The sequence below is a fragment of the Carcharhinus amblyrhynchos genome, chromosome 7 (genome assembly GCF_965287045.1).
Source record: "Carcharhinus amblyrhynchos chromosome 7, sCarAmb.v2.hapA, whole genome shotgun sequence".
Taxonomy (NCBI): Eukaryota; Metazoa; Chordata; class Chondrichthyes; order Carcharhiniformes; family Carcharhinidae; genus Carcharhinus; species Carcharhinus amblyrhynchos.
In genome coordinates this window covers 122,054,159-122,079,074 of record NC_137330.1, presented here as the reverse complement: position 1 = coordinate 122,079,074, position 24,916 = coordinate 122,054,159, and the positions used below count along the sequence as shown (strand labels likewise).

At 43.9% G+C, this 24,916-nt stretch overlaps 1 protein-coding gene across 1 annotated transcript in view; it reads right to left on the bottom strand.

Moving 5' to 3' along the window:
• ptk7b (protein tyrosine kinase 7b) overlaps window positions 1-24,916 on the bottom strand; it is a 377,620-nt gene that overhangs the window by 8,287 nt on the left and 344,417 nt on the right. Inside the window, exon 18 of the mRNA XM_080193066.1 lies at window positions 18,479-18,630. Coding sequence (XP_080049192.1) covers window positions 18,479-18,630 — 152 coding nt within the window. The remainder of the gene's footprint in view (window positions 1-18,478; window positions 18,631-24,916) is intronic.

Genomic DNA, 24,916 nt, shown 5'->3' with positions numbered 1-24,916 from the left:
TAGGGTGGGGTAGCCAATTGGATACAAAGTTGGCTTGATGACAGAAGACAAAGGGTGGTTGTAGAGAGTTGTTTTTCAAACTGGAGGCCTGTGACCAGCAGTGTGCCTCAGGGATCGGTGCAAGGTCTTGTCATTTATATTAATGATTTGGATGAGAATTTAGGAGGCATGGTTAGTAAGTTTGCAGATGACACCAAGATTGGTGGCATAGTAGACAGTGAAGAAAGTTATCTGGGATTGCAACGGGATCTTGATCAATTGGACCAGAGGATTGATGAATGGCAGATGGAGTTTAATTTAGATAAATGCAAGGTGATGCATTTTGGTAGATCGAACTAGGGCAGGACTTACTAAGTTAATGGTAGGGCGCTGGGGAGAGTTATAGAACAAAGATATAGGGGTATAGGTTCATAGCTCCTTGAAAGTGGAATCACAGGGTGGACAGGGTGGTGAAGAAGGCATTCGACATGCTTGGTTTCATTGGTCAGAACACTGAATACAGGAGTTGGAATGTCTTGTTGAAGTTGTACAAGACATTAGTAAGACAACACTTGGAATACTGTGTATAGTTCTGGTCACCCTAATATAGAAAGGACATTATTAAACTAGAAAGAGTGCAGAAAAGATTTACTAGGATGCTACTAAGACTTGATGGCTTGAATTATAAGCAGAGGCTGGAATAGCTGGGACTTTTTCCCCTGGAGCATAGGAGGTTTGGGGGTGATTCTATAGAGGTCCATAAAATAATGAGGGGCATAGATCAGTTAGATAGTCAACATTTTTTTCCAAAGGTTCTGGAGTCTAAAACTAGAAGGCATAAGTTTAAGGTGAGAGGGGAGAGATACAAAAGGGTCCAGAAAGGCAATCTTTTCACACAGAGGGTGAGGAGTGTCTAGAACAAGCTGCTAGAGGTAGTAGTAGAGCCATGTACAATTTTGTCCTTTAAAAAGCATGTAGACAGTTATATGGGTAAATGGGTATGAAAGGATATAGGCCAAACGCAGGCAATTGGGGTAAACTTAGTGGTAGAAAAAAGAGGGGCATGAACAAGTTGAGCCGAAAGGTCTGTTTCCATGCTGTAAACCTCTATGACTATGATATTGAATCTCCAATGCATTCCAGAATCCCTCATGCCAAGTGATAAAGGTTTACAACAACAATAATGTGCATTTACACAGCACTCTTAATGCTGTTAAACATCTCAGGGCAGCTCTCAGAAGTGTAATCAGAGAATTTTTTTTTCATTTTCCATCAATTCATATATGGAACCATTAGGGTACATGATCAAAGGTTTGGCCGAAGAGAGGGTTCTATGGGTGTATGGAGATAGCAGGGGTGAAGCCATGGAGGGAATTGAAAACAAGACAACAACATACAATAATAGTGTGATTTACATAAACTATACATTAACTTTAAGCATGATTTGAGTGAATTTCTGTTTAAAGACACTTGGGATTTGAATCATACAGATTGGTTGTAGAACAGCAGGAAGCTGTTCAGCCTGCTAAGATTACGGTGACTCTTTCCAAAGGCCACTTATATTTATCTAGTTCCTCTCACCTGTTCTTTCCCCATAACCCTGCAAATTTTCTCTCCAGGTGCTTATTAAATTCCCTTTTCAAAGCAAATGCTGCAAGGCAGTAATGAGAGAGCACACAGATCTGTACAAAGACTGCTAAAAATAAGGAAATTTGGCTCCATTACACTCTCAAGGTTGAGCATTCTGGATTCTAGCTACATTCCACGTAGGCAGATATTCCTCCAGTAAATGAAGTGCAGCAAATGGGACTGTACTTTTACATAATACTGTTTCAGGGATTGTAAAAAGGCCACTTGATTCACCAATTTCATCCTGGTATCAAAACGCAGCCAAATTTATTGCATTCAAAACGAGCAAGTCATGGGTGAGGAAAATATAAAATCCATGTTTTGCATCGACAACCAATCTGAGCTGCAAATGCAGTCTACTCAGATGAAGCCTAAAAAGGATCAAACAACTTCAATCTCAAAAGGAAGGAATATTCCTTAACAAGCACACCCTAATATGGCCATAATGCTAGATCAACAGCATCTAGCTCTGGTTTCTACAGCTATTTGCTGTCTGTTTAGGAAGAAGGTGAAATTTAATAAAAAATTAGTTAACTTTTGTAAATTAAATTTCTAAACCTAAGAATCTGTGCAAAGTAAAATAAAATATAGAAGTTATCTTTCAAAAAATGAATATACTGAGAACACTCAATTGCAGAAAGTGTATTTCCAGCTTCCAAGATCATATCTCCTGTCAAAGGGTGCCCCCTGATGGAAGTTAGGGGGAAGACTGGCAAATTCAGCATTACACACAAACACACACACACACTCATATTTACAAAGGTAAAGCCACAATAGTCCCAGGTGACAGTAGGCTGCTCTGCCCTTTGAGGGGAGAGCTGATTGATGATGATTTAACCTGAGGATCACCACAACTCAAGGGGAGGGGCAATGTTGAAAATGCAGGGCCTTCCTGCATTTAGTAAGTTTGCTGATGACACCAAAGTCGGAGGTGTGGTAGATTGTGAGGAAGGGTGTCGAAGTTTGCAGGGTGACTTGGACAGGTTGCAGAGCTGGGCCGCGAGGTGGCGGATGGAGTTTAATGCGGAGAAGTGTGAGGTAATCCATTTCGGTAGGAATAACAGATGTGTTGAGTATAGGGCTAACGGGAGGACTTTGAATAGAGTGGAGGAGCAGAGGGATCTAGGTGTATGTGTACATAGATCCCTGAAAGTTGGGAATCAGGTGGATAGGGTTGTTAAGAAGGCGTACGGTGTCCTGGCGTTTATTGGTAGGGGGATTGAATTTAGGAGTCGCAGCGTCATGTCGCAACTGTACACAACTCTGGTGCGGCCGCACTTGGAGTACTGTGTGCAGTTCTGGTCCCCACATTACAGGAAGGATGTGGAGGCTTTGGAGAGGGTGCAGAGGAGGTTTACCAGGATGTTGCCTGGTATGCAGGGGAGGTCCTATGAGGAGAGACTGAGGGATTTGGGGTTGTTTTCACTGGAAAGAAGGCGGCTAAGAGGGGATCTTATAGAAACATATAAGATGATTAGAGGTTTAGATAGGGTGGATGGTGATAGCCTGTTTCCTCGGATGGAGAAATCTAGCACGAGGGGGCATGGCTTTAAATTAAGGGGGGGTAGTTATAGGACGGATGTCAGGGGCAGGTTCTTTACCCAGAGGGTGGTGAGGGACTGGAATGCCCTGCCTGCTGCAGTTGTAAATGCGCCTAGTTTGGGGGCGTTTAGGAGATTGGTGGATAGGTTTATGGACGAAAAGGGATTGGTTTAGATTAGTGGGTCAATGTTTTTTTTTAAAAATAAGACTGGTCGGCGCAACATTGTGGGCCGAAGGGCCTGTTCCGCGCTGTAATGTTCTATGTTCTATGTTCCTGTTGATTCAGGAACTGACCGTGCGTAATTGGTATACCCTGCATCAACAACCAGTCGTCCAGTCAATTGAACTGAGTGGCTCTCTACTTAGTTTGTCAGTGAAACAACTGTGATTAACTTAAATTAAGAAAATTACATTGAGACATGGATAGAGTTAGCTAAAGTGGACTGGATGGATAAATTAGCAGGAAAGACAGTAAGAAAGAAATGGCAGGCATTTAAAGATATAATTCATGACTCTCAGCAAAAATATATCCCAGTAAGGAAGAAAGATTTTAAGAGTGGGATAAGCCAACCACGGCTAACCAAGGAAGCTGAGAGCATTAAGTTGAAAGAAAAAGCATTTAAGGAGGCAAAAGTCAGTGATAGCCCTGAATACTGGGATGAAAAAAAATAAGGTGAGAGAAAGTAAACTATGATGGCAACACAGAGAGAAATGTAAAAACTGACAATAAGATCTTCTTTAAATATACAAAAAGGAAGAGAATGGTCAAAGTGAACATAGGCCCCTTTGAAAGTGAATCTGGGGAGATAGTTATGGGGAACAAGAAAATGGCAGAACAGTTAAACAAATATTTTACTTCAGTCCTTAAGCATCCCATTAATATTAAAGGAGACGGGGAGGAATTAAGTATCATCACCATCAATAGAGAAGTGGCATTCGGCCATCTAATGGGGCTAAAGACAGATATGTTCCCTTGCCCTGGTGGCTTGCATTGTTGGATCCTAAAAGAAATAGCCACCGAGATATTGGATGCATTGGTTGTAATTTTCCAAAAACTTTAGGTTCTGGAGAAGCAGTGGAACAGTGGAAAACAGCCAATGCGACCCCCCCTATTCAAAAAGGGAGGGAGGCAAAAAGCAGGGAACTATGGGTCGATCAGCCTAACATCTATTGTTGGAAAAATGTTGGAATCAATTAGTAAGGAAATAATAGTAGACATTTGGAAAATCATACTGTAATCAAGCAACATGGCTTAATGAAAGGGAAGTCGTGTCTGATTAATTTATTAGAATTTTTTTGTGCAAGTCTCAATTAGAGTGGACAGGCGGGAACTAGAAGATGTGTCAGATTTGAACTTCTAGATGATGTAAGGCAAGATACCTCACAAAAGGTTAAGTTACAAGAGAACATGGTGTTGGAATAGTATAATGGCAAGGATGGAGAGTTGGCTTAATAGGCAGGAACAGCAACTGAGGATAAGTGGTTCTTTTACAGGTTGGCAACCTATAACCAATCGGGTCCCTACTTGCTGTTTACAATATTAATGGCTTGGAGGAAGAAAGCGAGTGTACTGAAGCCAAATTTTCAGATGACAAAAAATAGCTGGAGAAGCAAGTTGCGAGAAGAATAAAAAGAGTTTACAAAGAGACGTTGCTAGGTTAATTAAGTGGGTAAAAAGTTGGCAAATGGAGAATAATGTGGGAACATATGAAGTTATTCATACTGGAGGGGAAAACAAAAGAACAGGGCGTTACCTAAATTAAGAAAAACTGCAGAATGCTGCAACACAAAGGGGCTTGGGGATGCCTGTGTACGAAACACAGAAAGCTAGCACACAGATGCAGCAGGTAATCAGGAAGGGTAATGGAATGTTGGCCCTTATTTCAAGGGGGTTGGAGTCTTGCTGCAACTCTACATGATATTGATGAGACCACACCTGGAGTGCTGTGAGCAGTTTTGGTCCCTTTATTTAAGAAAATATATTATTTAATTGGAGGCAGTTCAGAGATGCTTCACTAGGATCAGCCCCGGTATGGAACGATGCAATTGCTCTGGAGAGAGAGAGAGAGAGATTTATTAGAATGTTCCAAGGGCAGGAGAATTGTAGCTCCGAGGAGAGGTTGGGGTTATTTTCCTTGGAACAGAGAAGGCTGAGAGGGTGACATGATTGAGATATACAAAACTGAGAAGGGTGGAGAGAAAGTAGACAGGAGGAGCCTGTTTCTCTTGGCTGAGTTCAAAAACCAGGAATCAAAGATTCATGCTAACTGGTAGAAGGATTAAAGGGGACACGAGGAAAAACGTTCTTATGCAGAGGGTGATGGATGTCTGCAAAGTGCTGGCTGAGTTGGTGGTAGAGGTAGAGAGCCTAAACATGTTGAAAATGTACCTGGATCTGCACCTCAAGTGCTTTAAGTTACAAGGCTATGGGTCATGTGCAGGAAAAAAGGGTACCTGGGTATCCTTGGGTTGGCATGGACAAGATGGGCTGAATAGATCCCATCTGTGCTGTTTCACTTCTATGGTTCAATGGTTTTATGGAGGGATTGTTTTATGAGGAAAGACTAAACAGGCTGGGATTCTACTCATTGGAATTTAGAAGAATGCAAGGTGATCTCATTGTAACATAGAGAATTCTTAAGGGATTTAACAGGCTAAATGCTGAAAGGATATTTCTCCTCATGGGATAGTCTAGAACCAGAGGGCATAGTCTCAGAATATTGGGGTGCCAATTTAAGATAGAGATAAGGAGGAATTTCTTCTCTCAGAGAATTGTGAGTCTTTGAAACTCGTCACAGGGAGCTGTGGAGGCTGTCTTTGTGTATATTTAAGTCTGAGATGGATAGATTTTTGATTAGTAAGGGAACCAAGGGTTACGTGCCAAGGGCAGGAAAGTGGATGTGAGGAATGTTGAATCAACTGTGATTCTACTGAACGGCAGAATAGGCTCGAGGAGTCAAACGGCCTACTCCAGTTCCTATTTCATATGGTTTTCTGACATGGTAGTACTGAAGGAGAGAGTGGAGAATGGTAATACCATTTGATTTAATTCAGAGACCCAGGTTAATGCTCTGGGTTCAAATCCCACCAGCTGGTGAAATTTTAATTAAATTAATTAATTTGGAATTGAAAGCTAACCTCAGTAATGGTGACCATGAAACTATCACTTATAATTATAAAAGACCTATCTGGTTCTCTAATAAATCTGCATCATAGAATCCCTACAGTACAGAAGGAGGCCATGTGGCCCATCGAGCCTGCACAGATAATAATCTCACCCTAACTCTATCCCTGTAACCATATGTATATACCCTTCTAATTCCCTCTGACACAAAGGGGCAATTTAGCATGGCCAATCAATCTAGCCTGCACACATTTGGATTGTGGGAGGAAACCAGAGCACCCGGAGGAAATCCACGCAGAGAGGGGTTTTAGAAGAAACACTATAGCACAGGAGCAGGCCCTTTGGCGCACCAACTCTACGCCAATACAAATGTCTTTCTGATCTAAAATTCCCTTGCCTCTATGTGATCTATATTCCTCTATTCCCTGCCTATTCATGTATCTGTCCTGATGTTTCTTGAACATTGTTATAGAATCTGCTTCCACCACCTCCTTCAGCAGCACGTTCCAGGCATTCGCCATCCTCTGAGAAAAACTTCCTCCTTAAAACTCTTTTAAACTTTCCCCCTCTCACTTTCAATCTATGAGAACATAAGAACATAAGAAATAGGAGCAGGAGTAGGCCATCTAGCCCTTTGAGCCTGCCCCGCCATTCAATAAGATCATGGCTGATCTGAAGTGGATCAGTTCCACTTTCCCGCTTTCTCCCCATAACCCATAATTCCCCTGTCTATCAGAAATCTATCTACCCATGACTTAAATATATTTATCGAGGTAACCTCCACCACTTTAACGGGCAGAGAATTCCAGAGACTCGCCACCCTTTGAGTGAAGAAGTTCCTCCTCAACTCCGATCTAAACTGCCCCCCACTTATCTTGAGGCTGTGCCCTCTAGTCCTGCTATCCTTTCTAAGCGGGAAGAATCTCTCTACCTCTACTCTATCTATCCCCTTCATTATCTTATATGTCTCTATAAGATCCCCCCTCATCCTTCTAAACTCCAACGAGTACAGACCCAGTCTATTCAATCTCTCTTCATAGGCTAACCCTCTCATCTCCGGTATCAGCCTGGTGAACTTTCTCTGCACTCCCTCCAAGGCCAATATAACCTTCCGCAAATGCAGCGACCAAAACTGCACACAGTACTCCAGCTGCGGCCTCACCAGTGCCCTGTACAGTTGCAGCAAGACCTCCCTGCCTTTATATTCTATCCCCCTCGCGATAAAGGCCAACATTCCATTCGCCTTCTTGATCACCTGCTGCACCTGCAGACTGGGTTTTTGTGATTCGTGCACAAGGACCCCCAGGTCCGTCTGCACCGTAGCATGCTGCAGCTTTTCGCCTTTTAAATAATAATCCCTCCTACTATTATTTCTACCAAAGTGGATAACCTCACATTTGCTAACATTATACTCCATCTGCCAGGTCCTCACCCACTCATTCAGCCTATCCAGATCCCTCTGCAGACTTTCCGCACCTTCCACGCAATTTGCTTTTCCACTCATCTTTGTGTCATCAGCAAATTTCGTCACCCTACACTCAGCCCCCTCCTCCAGATCATCTATGTAAATGCTAAACTGTTGAGGCCCCAGCACTGATCCCTGTGGCACTCCACTAGTCACCAACTGCCAACCAGAATAGCACCCATTGATTCCAACTTTCTGCTTCCTATTAGACAACCAATCCTCTATCCATGCTAACACTTTACCCCCAACTCTGTGCACCCTAACCTTTTGCAGCAGCCTTCTGTGAGGCACCTTATCAAATGCCTTTTGGAAATCTAAAAACACCACATCCACCGGTTCCCCTCTGTCTACCGCACTAGCCACATCCTCATAGAAATCCAATAAATTCGTTAAACTATGCCTCCGAGTAATTGACCCCTCGACTCTGGGAAAGAAGACTCTGACTATCCACTTTATCCAAGCTGTCATAATCTTGTCAACCTCTATCAGGTCCCCCCGGCGCCCCAATGAAAACAATCCAAGTTTGTTCAACTTTTCTTCAAAGTCCATATCCTCCAAAACATCCTGGTAAATCTCTTCTGCACCCTTTCCAATGCATCAACGTCATTCTGGTAGTGTGACGACGAGAACTGTACACACTAGACCAATTGTGGCCTAACCAAAGTGTTATACAACTGCAATAGGATTTTCCAATTCATATACTCAATGCTCCTACCGATGAAGACCAGCATGCCATAAGTTTTCTTGACCACCTTGTCCACCCGAGTTGCCATCTTCAGGGAACTGTGGATCTGCACGCCTAGATTCCTCTGTACGTAATATTTCTAAAGGGTCTAGCATTTACTGTATATTTTCCATCTGCAGTAGACCTTTTGAATTGCATCATCTCAAATTTGTCCAGGTTAATTTCCATTTGCCATCTTTCAGCCCAGGTCTCCATTGATTTATATCCTGCTGTATTCCTCTGACAATCCTCCTCACTATTCACTACTCCCCCAATTTTTGTGTCATCTGCAAATATACTCATCAGACCACCTACATTTTCCTCCAAATCATTTATATATATTACAAACAATAGAGATCCAGCACTGATCCTTGTGGAACACCGCTTGTCACAGACCTCCTGTTAGAAAAGCACCCTTCCAATGCTATTCTCTGTTTTCTATGCCCAAGCCAGTTTTGTATCCATCTTATCAGCTCACCTCGGATCTCATATGACTTCACCTTCTGTACCTGCCCACTATGAGGAACCATAGAAATCATAGAAACCTACAGTACAGAAAGCGGCCATTTGGCCCATCAAGTCTGCACTGATCACAATCCCACTCAGGCCCTACCCCAATACTCCTACATACTTACCCACTAATTCCTCTAACCTACGCATCTCAGACACGAAGGGCAATTTTTTTTTAGCATGGCCAATCAACCTAACCTGCACATCTTTGGACTGTGAGAGGAAACCAGAGCGTATGTTAGGTCTAAGCAACTGGGAACGGAGAGAGCGGTGGAGGAATACAGAGAGAGTAGGAGGGCAAAAAGTGGGCATGAAATGGCTTTGGCAGGTAGGATTAAGGAAAATCCAAAGGCGTTTTACTCCCATGTTAGGAACAAAAGGGTGGCTAGGGGAAAAATCGGTCCCCTCAGGGACAGAGGAGGGGAATTGTGCTTAGAGTCCGAGGGAACGGGGGAGATCCTGAATGAATACTTTACGTCGGTATTCATAAAGGAGAGGGACTTGATGTCTGGTACAGTCTTCGAGGGAGCTGTAGACCAATTGAAGGAACTATCCATTACAAGGGAAGAAGCGTTAGGGCTTTTAGGTAGCATTAAAACTGATAAATCTCCAAGGCCCGATGGCATTTATCCTAGGCTGCTTAGGGAGGCGAGAGATGAAATTGCTGTGCCTCTAACGCAAATCTTTGTCTCTTCTTTGGACACAGGTGAGGTCCCAGAGGCCTGGAGGACAGCGAACGTGGTACCGTTGTTCAAAAAGGGTAGGAGGGATAACCCTAGTAACTATAGGCCGGTGAGTTTGACATCAGTGGTAGGCAAGTTGATGGAGAGGATTCTTAGGGATAGGATGTAGGAGCACCCAGAGCGTTGCGATCTGGTTAGGGATACGCAGCATGGCTTTGTTAAGGGGAAGTCTTGCCTTACGAATCTGGTAGAATTTTTTGAGGAGGTGACAAAAACGGTTGACGAAGGACGAGCCGTTGATGTCATCTATATGGATTTCAGTAAGGCGTTTGACAAAGTCCCTCATGGTAGGTTGGTTGCAAAGATTAAGGCTCATGGGATACAAGGCCAGGAATCTAGATGGGTGGAGAGCTGGCTTGCTAAGAGGAATGGAGAGTTCTGGCCCTGGTGTTGTCAGACTTTTTGCTATGAGGAGACAGAGAGTAGTAGTGGAAGGGTCCTTTTCTAGCTGGAGGTCTGTCACTAGTGGTGTGCCGCAGGGCTCAGTACTGGGACCTCTTCTTTTTGTCGTATATATAAATGACTTGGAAGAGGGAGTAAGTGGTGTGATCAGCAAATTTGCTGATGACACCAAGATGGCTGGATTGGCGGGCAGCGAGGAGCAGTGTCTGGCAATACAATGGGATATACATAGGCTGGTATATTGGGCAGATATATGGCAAATGGAGTTTAATCCTGATAAATGTGAGGTGATGCATTTTGGCAGGAATAATGTAGGGGGGAGTTATATGATAAAGGGTAAGCCTATAAAGAGTATAGAAATGCAGCGGGACCTGGGGTGCAAGTGCACAAGTCTTTGAAGGTGGCAGTACAAGTGGAGAAGGTTGTGAAGAAAGCTTATGGTATGTTAGCTTTTATAAACAAAAGAACAAAGAACAACCCAGCACGGGAAACAGGCCCTTCGGCCCAACGAGCCCGTGCCGCCGCATCCTCCTACACCTAATCTGCCCTGCATGTCTGCGAGTGGAACCCCTAACTTAGCCAGATTCAGGGGAGAATAGTGTCAATTTGGTAAACCAATCAGCCTAAGAGCACATCTTTGGGGTGTGGGAGGAAACCGGAGCGCCCGGAGGAAACCCACGCAACCACAGGGAGAATGTGCAAACTCCCACAGACACAGGCCCAAATCCATGCATCTGCACAGCTAGCAGTGATAGTCACTGAGCTGTTGCGGCGCCCGTCTACCGGTCCAGGATCGAGCACACACACCGACATGAAGTACTAGGCCACTCCCGGAACCTCCAAGAGCAGCCCACGCACGACCCACCGTGTGCATGCCCCTCGTTTGACAACAAGGTGGACCTCCACCTTGTTAAAATAAAAAGACAAAAACGTTAACATATAAGTCTGCATTTCCGGTGTCTCCCAAGGCTCTGACCCTATTTAATACCCCCTACTATAACCCTCCATCCTTGTTTCGCTCATGTGCCTATCTAAGTAAACCTTAAATGAGTCCAACGTTCCTGCCTCCACCACCCTACTCGGTAGCACGTTCCATACCCCGACGACCCTCTGCATGAAGAACCTTCCTCTCACATCCAAATTATACTTCTCCGCCCTCACCCTTAGATCATGACCTCTCGTAATTGTACCCAGTCTAGGGAGCAGCCTCTCACTATTGACTCTATCTATTCCCTTCAGTATCTTATATACCTCTATCATGTCTCCCCTCAATCTCCATCTTTCCAAGGAGAAAAGTCCCAGTTTCTCCAACCTTTCCTCGTAACTCAGTCCTTCCATGCCAGGCAACATCCTGGTAAACCTCCTCTGCACCCTCTCCAGAGTCTCCACGTCCTTCCGGTAGTAAGGCGACCAGAACTGGACGCAGTACTCCAAATGCGGTCTAACCAACGTTCTGTACAACTGAAGCATTAGACGGCAGCTCCTATACTCTATACCCCTTCCTATAAAGGCTAGCATTCCATAAGCTTTCCTCACAACCTTCTCCACTTGTGTCGCAACCTTCATGGATTTGTGAACCTGCACTCCCAGGTCCCTCTGTATGTCTATACTCCTAATCGGTCTACCTTTTATCACGTAGCTCCTCTCTGCATTATTTCTTCCAAAATGCATCACCTCGCATTTGTCAGGATTAAATTCCATCTGCCACCTATCTGCCCAATGTACCAACCTATCTATATCCTGCTGTATCACCTGACATTCCACCTCAGTATCCGCCAACCCTGCCATCTTGGTGTCATCAGCAAACTTGCTGATCACACCACCTACGCTCTCTTCCAAGTCGTTTATGTATACTACAAAGAGGAGAGGTCCCAGTACTGAGCCCTGCGGCACACCACTGGTCACTGGCCTCCAGCCCGAAAAGGTCCCCTCAACAACTACCCTCTGTCTCCTATTGCCCAGCCAGTTCTCAATCCACCTAGCTACCTGTCCTTGTATCCCATGCGCCTTAACCTTTTCTACCAGCCTACCATGAGGGACTTTGTCAAACGCCTTACTGAAATCCATATAGATGACATCAACGGCTCTCCCATCGTCAACCGTTTTTGTCACCTCCTCAAAGAATTCTACCAGATTCGTAAGGCAAGACCTCCCTCTAACAAAGCCATGTTGCGTATCCCTAATCAGATCACAACGCTCCAAATGCTCATACATCCTACCCCTAAGTATTTTTTCCATTAATTTCCCTACCACCGATGTCAAACTCACAGGTCTATAATTTCCAGGGTTATTCCTACTACCTTTTTTAAACAGCGGTACCACATTTGCTACCCTCCAGTCTTCTGGGACCTCACCTGTGTCCAAAGAAGAGACAAAGATTTGCGCCAGAGGCCCAGCAATTTCATCTTTCACCTCCCTAAGCAGCCTGGGATAAATACAATCAGGCCCCGGAGCTTTATCCGTCCTTACGCTACCTAAAAGCCCTAGCACTTCCTCCCTCGTAATAGATATTTCCTGCCACTGATCCACAGCTCCCTCCAAGACACCGCACGACACCGAACCCCTCTCCTTCGTGAATACCGACGCAAAGTATTCATTCAGGATCTCCCCCATTCCCTCCGACTCAATACATAACTCCCCACTTTTGTCCCTAAGAGGACCAATTTTCCCTCTAACTACTCTCTTGCTCCTAATATAGGAATAAAATGCCTTTGGATTTTCCTTAATCCTATCAGCCAAAGCCATTTCATGCCCTCTCTTCGCCCTTCTAACTCCCCTTTTATAGGAGAGGGTATAAAATATAAGAGCTGGAGTCTAATGTTGCAGTTGTATAGAACGTTGGTTAGGCCGCATTTGGAGTACTGCGTCCCGTTCTGGTCACCTTACTACCGGAAGGATGTGGAGACTCTAGAGAGAGTGCAGAGGAGGTTTACCAGGATGTTGCCTGGTATGGAAGGACTGGGTTATGAGGAAAGATTGAGCAAATTGGGGCTGTTTTCCCTTGAAAGACGGCGACTGAGGGGGGATCTAATAGAGGTATATAAGATTATGAAGGGTACAGATAAAGTAAACAGTGGTAAGCTATTTCCTATGTTAGGGACACACAGTATGAGGGGCCACGGGTTTAGGGTGAGGGGGGAGAGGAATAACACGGATATTAGAGGGGCGTTTTTCACACAGAGGGTAGTGGGGGTATGGAATGCTCTGCCAAGCAAGGTGGTGGAGGCAGGCACGCTGGATTTGTTTAAGAGTTACTTAGACAGGCACATGAGTGGTTTGGAGATGGGAGGATATAGGAGATTGTTTTAAATAAGGTTCATTAGCATTGGGACATCCCTGGTAATGTATAAGGATGAGGAATGATACGAATGTTTTTCTCTTTTAATTCACAGGTTTTAAGTCGGTCCGCCTTGTTGTCCAACGAGGGGCATACACATAAGAACATAAGAACATAAGAAATAGGAGCAGGAGTAGGCCATCTAGCCCTTCGAGCCTGCCCCGCCATTCAATAAGATCATGGCTGATGTGTCGCTGCTCAGTTCCACTTTCCCGCCCTCTCCCCATAACCCTTAATCCCCTCTCTTATCAAAAACCCATCAACCCGCGTCTTAAAAATATTTAGCAAGGCAGCCTCCACCACTTCAACGGGCAGAGAATTCCAGAGATTCACCACCCTTTGAGTGAAGAAGTTCCTCCTCAACTCCGTTCTAAACCGCCCCCCTTTTATCTTGAGGCTGTGCCCCCTAGTCCTACTGTCTTTTTTGAGCGGGAAGAGTCTCTCCACCTCTATCCTATCCATCCCATTCATCATCTTATATGTCTCAATGAGATCTCCCCTCATTCTTCTAAACTCTAACGAGTACAAGCCCAGTTTATTCAGCCTCTCCTCATAGCTCAACCCCCTCAACTCCGGTATCAGCCTAGTAAACCTCCTCTGCACTCCCTCCAAGGCCAAAATATCTTTGCGCAGGTGCGGCGCCCAAAACTGCACACAGTACTCCAGCTGCGGCCTCACCAATGCCCTATACAGCTGCAGCAAGACCTCCCTACTTTTATATTCAATCCCCCTCGCTATGAAGGCCAGCATCCCATTCGCCTTCCTGACCACCTGCAAGCTGGGTTTTTGCGACTCATGCACAAGGACCCCGAGGTCCCTCTGCACCGTCGCCTGCTGCAGTTTTTCGCCACGTGAGTAATAGTCCTTCCTACCATTCTTCCTACCAAAGTGGACCCCTCACACTTGCCAACATTAAATTCCATTTGCCATTTCCTGGCCCATTCGCCCAGCCCATCTAGATCCCTTTGCAGACTCTCCGCACCCTCCGCACAATTTGCTGTTCCCCCAATCTTGGTGTCATCAGCAAATTTCGACACCCTACACTCGGTTCCCTCCTCCAGATCATCTATATAAATGGTAAAAAGCTGAGGCCCCAGCACCGATCCCTGGGGCACTCCACTAGTCACCATCCGCCAATCCGAATAGCACCCGTTGACCCCCACTCTCTGCCTCCTATTTGACAACCAATCCTCTATCCACGCTAACACCCTACCCCCAACTCCATGTCCCTCGACCTTCTGCAATAACCTCTTGTGAGGTACTTTGTCAAACGCCTTCTGAAAATCTAGAAAGACCACATCCACCGGCTCTCCTCTATCCACCGCCCTAGACACATCCTCATAGAACTCCAGTAAATTTGTCAGACACGACTTCCCTTTAATGAAACCGTGCTGTGTCTGCTCTATCAAGCAATTCCCTTCAAGATGCCTCGCAATTTCCTCCTTAATGACAGATTCTAACATTTTACCTACCACAGACGTTAAACTAACTGGCCTATAATTCCCCGCCTTTTGCCTGGCACCCTTCTTAAACAACGGCGTAACATTAGCCGTTTTCCAATCATCCGGCACTTCCCCAGAATCCAGCGACGTCTGGAAAATAACCACCAAGGCATCCACTATCACCTCCGCCATTTCTTTCAGAACCCTCGGATGCATTCCATCCGGTCCTGGGGACTTGTCCACAATCAGCCCCTCCAGTCTGTCGAGCACCACCTCTCTAGTAACAGTAATGTCATTAAGACCCTCCAGTCCTACCACCTTTCCATCGCTAACACCCGGCAAATTATTCACGTCCTCCTCCGTGAAGATAGAAACAAAAAAGTTATTCAATACCTTAGCCATATCCCCATCCCCTACCACTAGGTCCCCTTTCTCATCCTCTAAAGGACCAACATTCACCCTAGCCAGCCTCTTCCTTTTTATATATTTATAAAAACTCTTGCTATCCTTTTTTATATTAAGCGCTAGCCCAGCTTCATCGTTTCTCCTACCCTTCTTTATCAACTTCTTTGTCAATCTTTGTTGACATTTAAACCTCTCCCAATCCTCTTCTCGCCCACTACTCTTAGCTACTCTAAATTCCTCCGCTTTTAATTTAACACTTTCCTTCACCTCCTTCGTTATCCACGGCTTATTACCTCTCCTCCTACTTTTTGACCATTGGAATAAATTTCTGCTGAGCACCAAGAAAGATCTCCTTAAAGATCCTCCACTGCTCCTCAACAGACCCTCCCTCCAATGCGCTCCCCCAGTCCACATTCGCCAATTCTTCTCTCATCCTACCGTACTCCCCTCTATTCAAACAAAGGACGCGTGTCCGGGAACCCACTTTCTCCTCCTCCATCTGCACCAGAAACTCCACCATACAATGATCACTCTCGTCAAGAGGATCCTTCACCACAAGGTCCCTAATTCTACCCGCCTCATTACATAGCACCAGATCCAAGATAGCTCGCTCCCTCGTCGGCTCCAACACACACTGTTCGAGGAAACTATCCCGGCAGCATTCCAAGAACTCTTCCTCGAGCCCCCCACGTCCTGCGATGGGTCGTACAAGGGCTGCTCTTGGATGTTTGAGAATAGCCTAGTGCTTCATGTCGTTAGTGTGCGCTTAAACTGGACCAGATGTTGGGCCGTTCACACGACAGCTCAGTGACTATCACTGTTTGCTGTGCAGACACATGGATTTGGGCCAGTGTCTGTGGGAGTTTGTGCATTCTCCCCATGCTTGCGTAGGTTTTCTCCGGGTGCTCTGGTTTCCTCCCACACCCCAAAGATGTGCTATTAGGCTGATTGGAGGTAAAAAATGTCCCGAAATTAGTTTCCCTCAATGTGGAATGCCATAATCATAGATAAGGGTCATGGGTGGAGGGGGGACTGGTAATGTTAAAATGGCGGCGCGGGCTCGTTGGGCCGAAGGGCCTGTTTCCCGGGCTGTTTTTGTTCTTTGTTCACCTGGAGGAAACCCACACAGACAAGAGGAGAATGTGCAAACTCTACACAGACAGTGACCCAAGCTCTGAATCGAACCCTGGATTGGTTCCTGGAGCCGTGAAGCAACAGTGCTAACCACTGTGCTATCATGCCACCCCAATCTTATCAAAGGCTTTACTAAAGTTCATGTATGCAACATCCACTGCGCTGCCCTGGTCAATTTTTTTGTCACTTCCTCAAAAAGCTCAATCAAGTTTGTGAGACATGATCTCCCCTTCACAAAACCATGCTGCCTATCACTAATAAGCCTATTCTCTTCCTGATGTGAGTACATCCTGTTCCCAAGAATCTTCTCCAATAATTTCCCCATCACTGATGTAAGGCTCACAGACCTACAATTTCCCAGATTGTCTCTTCTGCCCTTCTGAAGCAGAGGAACAATGTTTGTTACTCTCTAATCCTCTGGTACCTCATTCATGGCTAAAAAGGATACAAAGATTTTGGCCAACAATTTCTTCCCTCGCCTTCCTCAGTATTCTGGGATAGACCCTATCTGGCCTTGGCAACTTGTCCACCTTAATGGTTTTCAAAGCCTCCAATTCCTGCCTTCTTTCTACCTCAACCAATTTCAACATCCTGCTTTCTACAATCACCATCCACTACATCCATCTTTTTTGTGAATGTTGGTTCAAAGTACTCATTAAGGATCTCGCCCATCTCATCTGCCTCAACACACAAATTCCCTCCACTTTCCTTGAGTGGACTTATCCTTTCCCTCCTTAATTCGCATAAAAAGCCTTGGGATTCTCCTTAATCCTGCCATCTTTGTATTCCTCAAGATCTTTGTATTCCTCAGACATTTCTCCAAGTCTGCATGGCTTCTTCCCTGGTCTAGTCTAAAGGATAATGGGGAGGCGGTGGTGTAGTGGACACCGTGAAGTATTCACTGGATTAGTATTCCAGAGACCCAGATTCAAATAACGTCATGGCAGGTGATGAAATTTGAATTCAGTATAAATCTAAAATTAAAAATCTAATGATGTCATGAAACCATTGTCAGTTGTCCTAAAATCCCATTTCGTTCACTAATGTCATTTCGAGAATAAATCTGTGATTCAATGAAATTTACCATCCTAAACTGGTCTGACCTACATGACTCCAGATCCATAGCAATGTGGTTGACTCTTAAATGCAACCTCAAGGACAATTAGGGATGGGCAACAAACATTGGCCCAGCCAATGGCACCCATATCCCATGAAAAAATAAAAATAAAATCCACAAAATGGTTGCCTTGAAGCCATTTAATCCAAGGGCAAATAGTAGTGGGCAAAAACATGTAGACTGTCAGTGGCACCCACATTCCATGGAAAAATACATTTGGCAGAGTGTTCTCCAAATGTTCTGTGTAAAACTCTTCTCTCAACCAACATAACATTGGTTATTTATTTCAATTGCCTTGCACAAAACAGACTAAGGCTAATGTTCAAAAAAAGAATGCCATAGCTGCAGATATCCTGAGGATGTAATAAGTTTTCTTGTACTGGATGCCGTCTCATCTGCTACACAGTAGTTGAAGACATTAGTAATATTGTGGGAACACTATCACCTTCAAGTTTCCATAACTTGAAAACATAGCAATATATGCTCAATGTTATTAAATCAACGTCCTGAAATTCCATTGTGGGAGCATGATCACCACTACAAATTTGACCCACCATTGTCTTGGAACAACCAGGAGTGGGCAATAACTGTTGGCCTTATCCTCATCCTGGGAATAAATCAAGCTACAAATTTGGAACAAATAATTTTTGGGCAATGAGAAACTGAAATCATTTAACTAAGTTTAGAGAAGTAAGCAAATCAATCAGCTGGCATTTGTGCAATTGGACTGTCTAAATTAGCCAATGTTTAATTAGAGTGTGATCCTGCTGGATCATGGGGATATTAAAATTCTTGACATTTGTAGAAGGATGTTTTTTGTTCAACCTACTGTTCTGAATATTATACAGAAAATTAATCATATTTGATTTTACAAGGATGTGTAAAATGTCTGAACCTCATTGCTGGGAGGAACTATTTCACTTACCTGTTGTACACATCCTTACGCAGCCCAAGTGCTGCCACTTTGACCTGTCGTTGGGCACTGATCAGACAGTTTCGAGCAGCCAGGTCCTTATGTACAAAGCGATGATTTGACAGGCACTCCATTCCCAGTGCTACCTGTGTGCAAATACCCACCTGGAAAAGAAAATCGTAGAATCATGGAACAGCACAGGAGGAAGCCATTCACCCTACCATGTCTGTGCTGGGTTCTTGGAAGAGCAATTCACCTCGTGCCACTCCACAGCCTTTTTTCCTGTCATCCTGCACATTTTTCCTCTTAAAATGATTGCCTAATCCCCATCTAAAAGCCATGATTGAACTTGTCTCTACCACACTTACAGGTAGTGCATTCCGAATTCGAACCACTTGTTCCATGGTCCACAAGGTGGCATGGTGGCACAGTAGTTAGCACTGCTGCCTCACAGCGCCAGGGACTCAGGTTTGAATCCTGGATTGAGTCACTGTTTGTGTGGAGTCTATAGGTTTTCTGCACGAGTTTCCTCCAGGTGATCCGGTTCCCTCCCCTAGTCTGAAAAATGTGCAGGTTATGTGCAGTGGCCATGTTAAATTCTCCCTCAGTTTACCTAAACAGGTGCCGGAGTGTGGCGACTAGGGGGATTTTCACAGTAACTTCATTGCAGTGTTCATGTATGCCTACTTGTGACTAATAAATAAACTTTAACTTACTATAAGGTTTTCCCTTCTATTTTTGCCACCATTGCTTATTTTGACAATCACCTTAAATCAGTTTCCTCTGGTTCATGATCCTTTCACTAAAGGGAACAGCATCTCCCTAGTTGCTCTGTCATCTACCTCATTATTTTGAGTACCTCCATCAAATGTCCTCTTAATCTTCTCTTCTCCAAGGAGAACAGTTCCAGCTTCTCCAATCTATCTACAAAACTGTAGTTCCTCACTCTGAAGTTATTCTCGTGTCTCTTTTCTGTATTCTTTCTACCGTTTCTTCCAACCCTCAAAGTGTGGTGCTCTGAACTGGATGCAATATTTTACTTTGAGGCGGAACCAGTGTTTTATTAAGGTTTATCATAAATTTCCTTGTTTTTGTACTCTATGCCCCTATTTATAAAGCCCAGAGTCCTGAATGTTTTATTAACTGCTCTATCAATCTGTCCTACACCTTCTATGTTTTGTGCGTATATATATCCAATGCACTTTTAGAATTATATGCTTTATTTTACATTGTCTTTCTGTAAACTTCTGACCAATATGTATTATTTTACAATTCTCTGCATTAAATTTCTCCTGCCCAGAGATAGACTTAGAATGAAACATGTTGTGCTTAGGCACAGGGCCCCACACAAGGGGCGGTGGGGGGGCAGCTTGCTGGCTGGTGTCCATGGGAATTAAATCCAGTTTACTTAATAGCAACATTCAGAATAGAGGCAATGCAGAGAGAACTGGCTTGTGTGACTGGAGCCTTTTCCTGTAAGTGGGTCTGTATAGACTCTGTTCCTGGCATCAGCATCTTACAGTCTGATCTCCTGGTCCAGGTAAATCCTTCAGGTCATATTGCTGAATAAAATGAAGCTGGTTATTTTCAAAGGGATATTTGTGGGAACTTGTCATGTAAATTGCCTGCAGCATTTTAAATACAGGGCAGAGAATTCCAGAGATTCACCACCCTTTGAGTGAAGAAGTTCCTCCTCAACTCCGTTCTAAACCACCTCCTCAAGATAAAGGGGAGGCGGTTTAGAACAGAGTTGAGGAGGAACTTCTTCACTCAAAGGGTGGTGAATCTCTGGAATTCTCTGCCCGTTGAAGTGGTGGAGGCTGCCTCGCTAAATATTTTTAAGAAGCTGGTTGATGGGTTCTTGATAAGAGAGGGGATTAAGGGTTATGGGGAGAGGGCGGGAAAGTGGAACTGAGCCACGACAGATCAGCCATGATCTTATTGAATGGCGGGGCAGGCTCGAAGGGCTAGATGGCCTACTCCTGCTCCTATTTCTTATGTTCTTATGTTCTTATGAATGGGTTTGTAAAAACTGCTCAGATGTAAAGCTATTCCTGGGCATTGTGATATATGAGTTGATTAAATGAGATACATTTTCCATGTTAGTGCAACATTATGAAGTTCAGAGTTGGATTTCCTAGAAATAGCTCTCTCTCACTTTGACAGTTCCCCCAACCCTCTCTCTCTCTTTCTCACTCTCTTGGAGAATTGGATCCTATATTCCTCTTGCTGCTTGCAGCAGTGTGTGGCCACATACGTGGTGATCTGTGGAAGTATACGTCCTGTTTGACTGGGACCTACTCTCGTCAGCGGGCACCTTATGCAGTCTGTGGACATTGTGAGTTTTGAGCTGTTAATGCTGCAGTAATACTCATCTGTTTGATATTCTGATCAATGAATACTCCATAGATAATATTACTGAAAAGGTTTTGCCTGAGTATCTTCTCATGACTGTTTGTGGGAACCTACTATGGGAATTTTCCCTGCTGAAGTTGCTACATAATAACAGCGAGTTTGGTGAGTTATGCGTTGGGGCAGTGTGGATTTTGCGTGTGTGGGAGGATCTGAGGATCTATTTGACCTATCCCCCCCCTCTCTCTCTCACGTCCTGTCTTTTTAAATGAACATTTTAAGTGTACAAATGTCAAAGATTAAAATATATTTGTTAATTTAGAGAGGAAAATGAAGTTCAGAATAAGCCCAATTTCTATCTGGATCTGAGCTTTGGTGTGAGCCGCAGTGGGGTCTAGCCTGTGTGACAGGGGCCTTTTCCTGTCTGCAAGTGGCTGTGTAGAGCTTATGAGCGGTGTCAGCTTCTTAGAGGCCAATACTGCAGTCATGTTCCTCTTTTTCCCTCTGGGCAATGTTTACAGCCAAGACAACATCATTGCATAAATTTAAGATTAAAGCCCATATTATAGCAGGTCGTGAATTCTACTACTCACAAAATGTTTACTTCCTAAACCCCATCATAAAATCAATTTATGAAAAGAACAAGATCATGTTGCATTACTCAGTAATAAGGAGAGGCCCTTATGCGGATGTGGGTAATGCTGTTGATTTGGTGTAAATGGACTTTTGGGAGGTATTTGCTACAGTGCCACACAACAGACTTTTGAGCAAAGTCAGAGCTCATGGAATAAAAGGGAACAGTAGCAATATGGAGATTAAAATTAATGGAGTAACAGTAAACAGCAGTGGTTAATTGTTTTTCAGACTGGAGGAAGGTTTACAGTGGCTTTCCCAGTGATTAGTGTTCGAATCCTTGCTCTTCTTGGTATATATTAATGGCCTGGGCTTTGATATGATGTAGAGATGCCAGCGTTGGACTGGGATAAACACAATAAGAAGTCTGACAACACCAAGTTAAAGTCCAACAGGTTTATTTGGTAGCAAACGCCACTAGCTTTTGGAGTGCTGTTCCTTCGTCAGGTGAGTGGGACATCTGCCACTCACCTGACGAAGGAACAGCGCTCTGAAAGCTAGTGGTGTTTGCTGCCAAATAAACCTGTTGGACTTCAACCTGCTGTTGTGAAACTTCTTACTGGGCTTTGATATACAGGGCACAATTTATGAATGACAGGAAACCTGGAAGTAGTGTTAATTGTGTGGGGTGATACTAAAATTCAAAAGGACATGGACAAATTAGTGGAAGGAGATGCAGGGCCCTGCAAAGTGCAAGCCCACCACTGCTGCTGCTACTTGCTCTCTCCTTCCACTAATTTGTCCATGTCCTTTTGAATTTTAGTATCACCCCACACAGTTAACACTACTTCCAGGTTTCCTGTCATTCATAAATTGTGCCCTGTATATCAAAGCCCAGTAAGAAGTTTCACAACAGCAGGTTGAAGTCCAACAGGTTTATTTGGCAGCAAATGCCACTAGCTTTTAGAGCGCTGTTCCTTCGTCAAGTGAGTGGCAGATGTCCCACTCACCTGACGAAGGAACAGCACTCCAAAAGCTAGTGGCGTTTGCTACCAAATAAACCTGTTGGACTTTAACTTGGTGTTGTCAGACTTCTTACTGTGTTTACCCCAGTCCAATGCTGGCATCTCTACATCATATCAAAGCCCAGGCCATTAATATATACCAAGAAGAGCAAGGATTCAAACACTAATCACTGGGAAAGCCACTGTAAACCTTCCTCCAGTCTGAAAAACAATTAGCCACTGCTGTTTACTGTTACTCCATTCATTTTAATCTCCATATTGCTACTGTTCTCTTTTATTCCATGAGCTCTAACTTTGCTCAAAAGTCTGTTGTGTGGCACTGTAGCAAATACCTCCCAAAAGTCCATTTACACCATATCAACAGCATTACCCACATCCACACTCTGTTACCTCATCAAAAAACTCCAGCAAATTAGTTGAACATAATTTGCCCTGAGCAAATTCTTGCTGGCTTTCCTTAATTGACCCACATTTGCCCAAATGACTATTAATTATTTCCAAAATTATTGTTTCTAGAAGCTTCTCCATCACAGAAGTTAAACTGACTCAAACTAAGGTACAACATTTGTAAATTGTCCAGTGCTCTGATGCCACCTCTGTATCCACAGAGGTTTGAAAAATTATGGCATTTGCGTCTGGTCTTGGTGACTTATCAAAGATAAGTACATCCAAGCCTATCTGATACTTCCTCCTTATTGATTTAAACCCCTTCAGCTATCTCCTTTTTCAGCAAACCCTGGCGTCGTCTTCTTGATAAAGATTTATGCAAACTACTAATACCTCAACCATGCCCTCTGCTTCCATGCATAAATCATCTTTTGGTCCATAAACAGCTGCGACAAAAAAAAATCTTCAACTACAAGATGCAGTACTCCTTAAAAATGTTAACTTTCTTGATAGCCTACTGGGCAAAAGAACCATTTGACACAAGAGATTGGTCACAGATTGAATTCTGGGTTACTTTGACTTCATTGATCATAGCTGGTTTATCAGTGAGGATGCGACAGTTGAACAGAGAATCAGCCAAGAACATCCATTTTGAATTGTTATCCAGTTATTTCTGATCAAATAAAACATATGTTTAGGTGTACCTCAAGATTCAGACCTCAAGAATAAATATGAAAATTTACAACTTAGCATAAAGTTCTAACACTTTGAAGAAACACGAGCAAAAGGAAATCGACACTGAGCCAAAGAACTCCCGTACTAAGAAGGCAAGTGAAAGGCTTCAGCGACTGAAAGGAGATGGAGGTAGTGGGGTGGAATAGTTCTAGAATAGAATTCCAGAAAACACAGTTACCCCTGTTGGGCTAAAGGAAGTGGGAGTTCACAAAAGTTCAGAGGAATAGCAAGGTATCAGGAAGTAGGAGGGTCATGAAATTGGTGATGCTCAGAGCTGGGAAAGAATCAGATATTAAGGGAATTTAAACATGATGACAATTTTAACCTTGAGGAGCCAAAAAAAATTCAGCAGGGATAGAAAGTGAGTAAGTAGGACTTGGTGTGGGATTAGATATAGGGGGCTGAATTCTACATGGGAAAAGTCTAATTTTGCAGTAAGAAGTCTCACAACATCAGGTTAAAGTCCAACAAGATTATTTGGTATCACGAGCTTTCAGAGTGCTGCTCCTTCATCAGGTGAATCAGACTCATCTGATGAAGGAGCAGTGCTCTGAAAGCTCATGATACCAAATAAATCTGTTAACTTTAACCTGGTGTTGAAAGACTTATTACTGTGCCCACCCCAGTCCAATGCCAGCATATCCACATCATGATTAATCTTGCAGTTACAAGGGTATAGATGAAGGTTTTAGTTGACAAATGGGTTGGGATGGGGACACAGACAGGTAAAATAGAAATGGAGAAAATATTGAGAGAGAAAGGGTCAAGCACAGATCGATGGATTATAGAATCCTTACAGTGCAGGAGGAGGTCATTTGGCCCATTGAACCTGCACCAACAACAATCCCACTCAGGCCTTATCCCCTTAACATGACATAATTACCCTATTAATTCCTCTGACACTAAGGGATAATTTAGCATGGCCAATCAGCCTTACCCACACATCTTTGGAATGTGGGAGGAAACCTGAGCACCTAAAGGAGACCCACACAGCCAAGGGGTGAATGTGCAAACTCCACACAGACAGTGACCCAAGGCTGGAATTGAACCCAGGTCCCAGGCACTCTGATGCAGCAGTGCTAACCACTGTGACATGAGTTATTCTGGAGTAATTGTGTGGTGGAAGGAAGAAAAGCTGACATGTTTTGGCTGTAATTGGGTCACTAAAGTAAAAATAAGTGAGTGTATTGTCACTAAGTGGACAATGGAGTAGAGGAGTTGGAGGAGGAGGATGGCATAGTCGAAAATGTCAAAGGCTCAAGCAGCCAAAAGGGATCAGTAGTGATAAATGCACCACAGTTATAAACAGAGAATGTTGCTCGTGACTTTAATTAGATGTTGCATAGTTTCATACAATACTAAAACCATCTCTATTTTT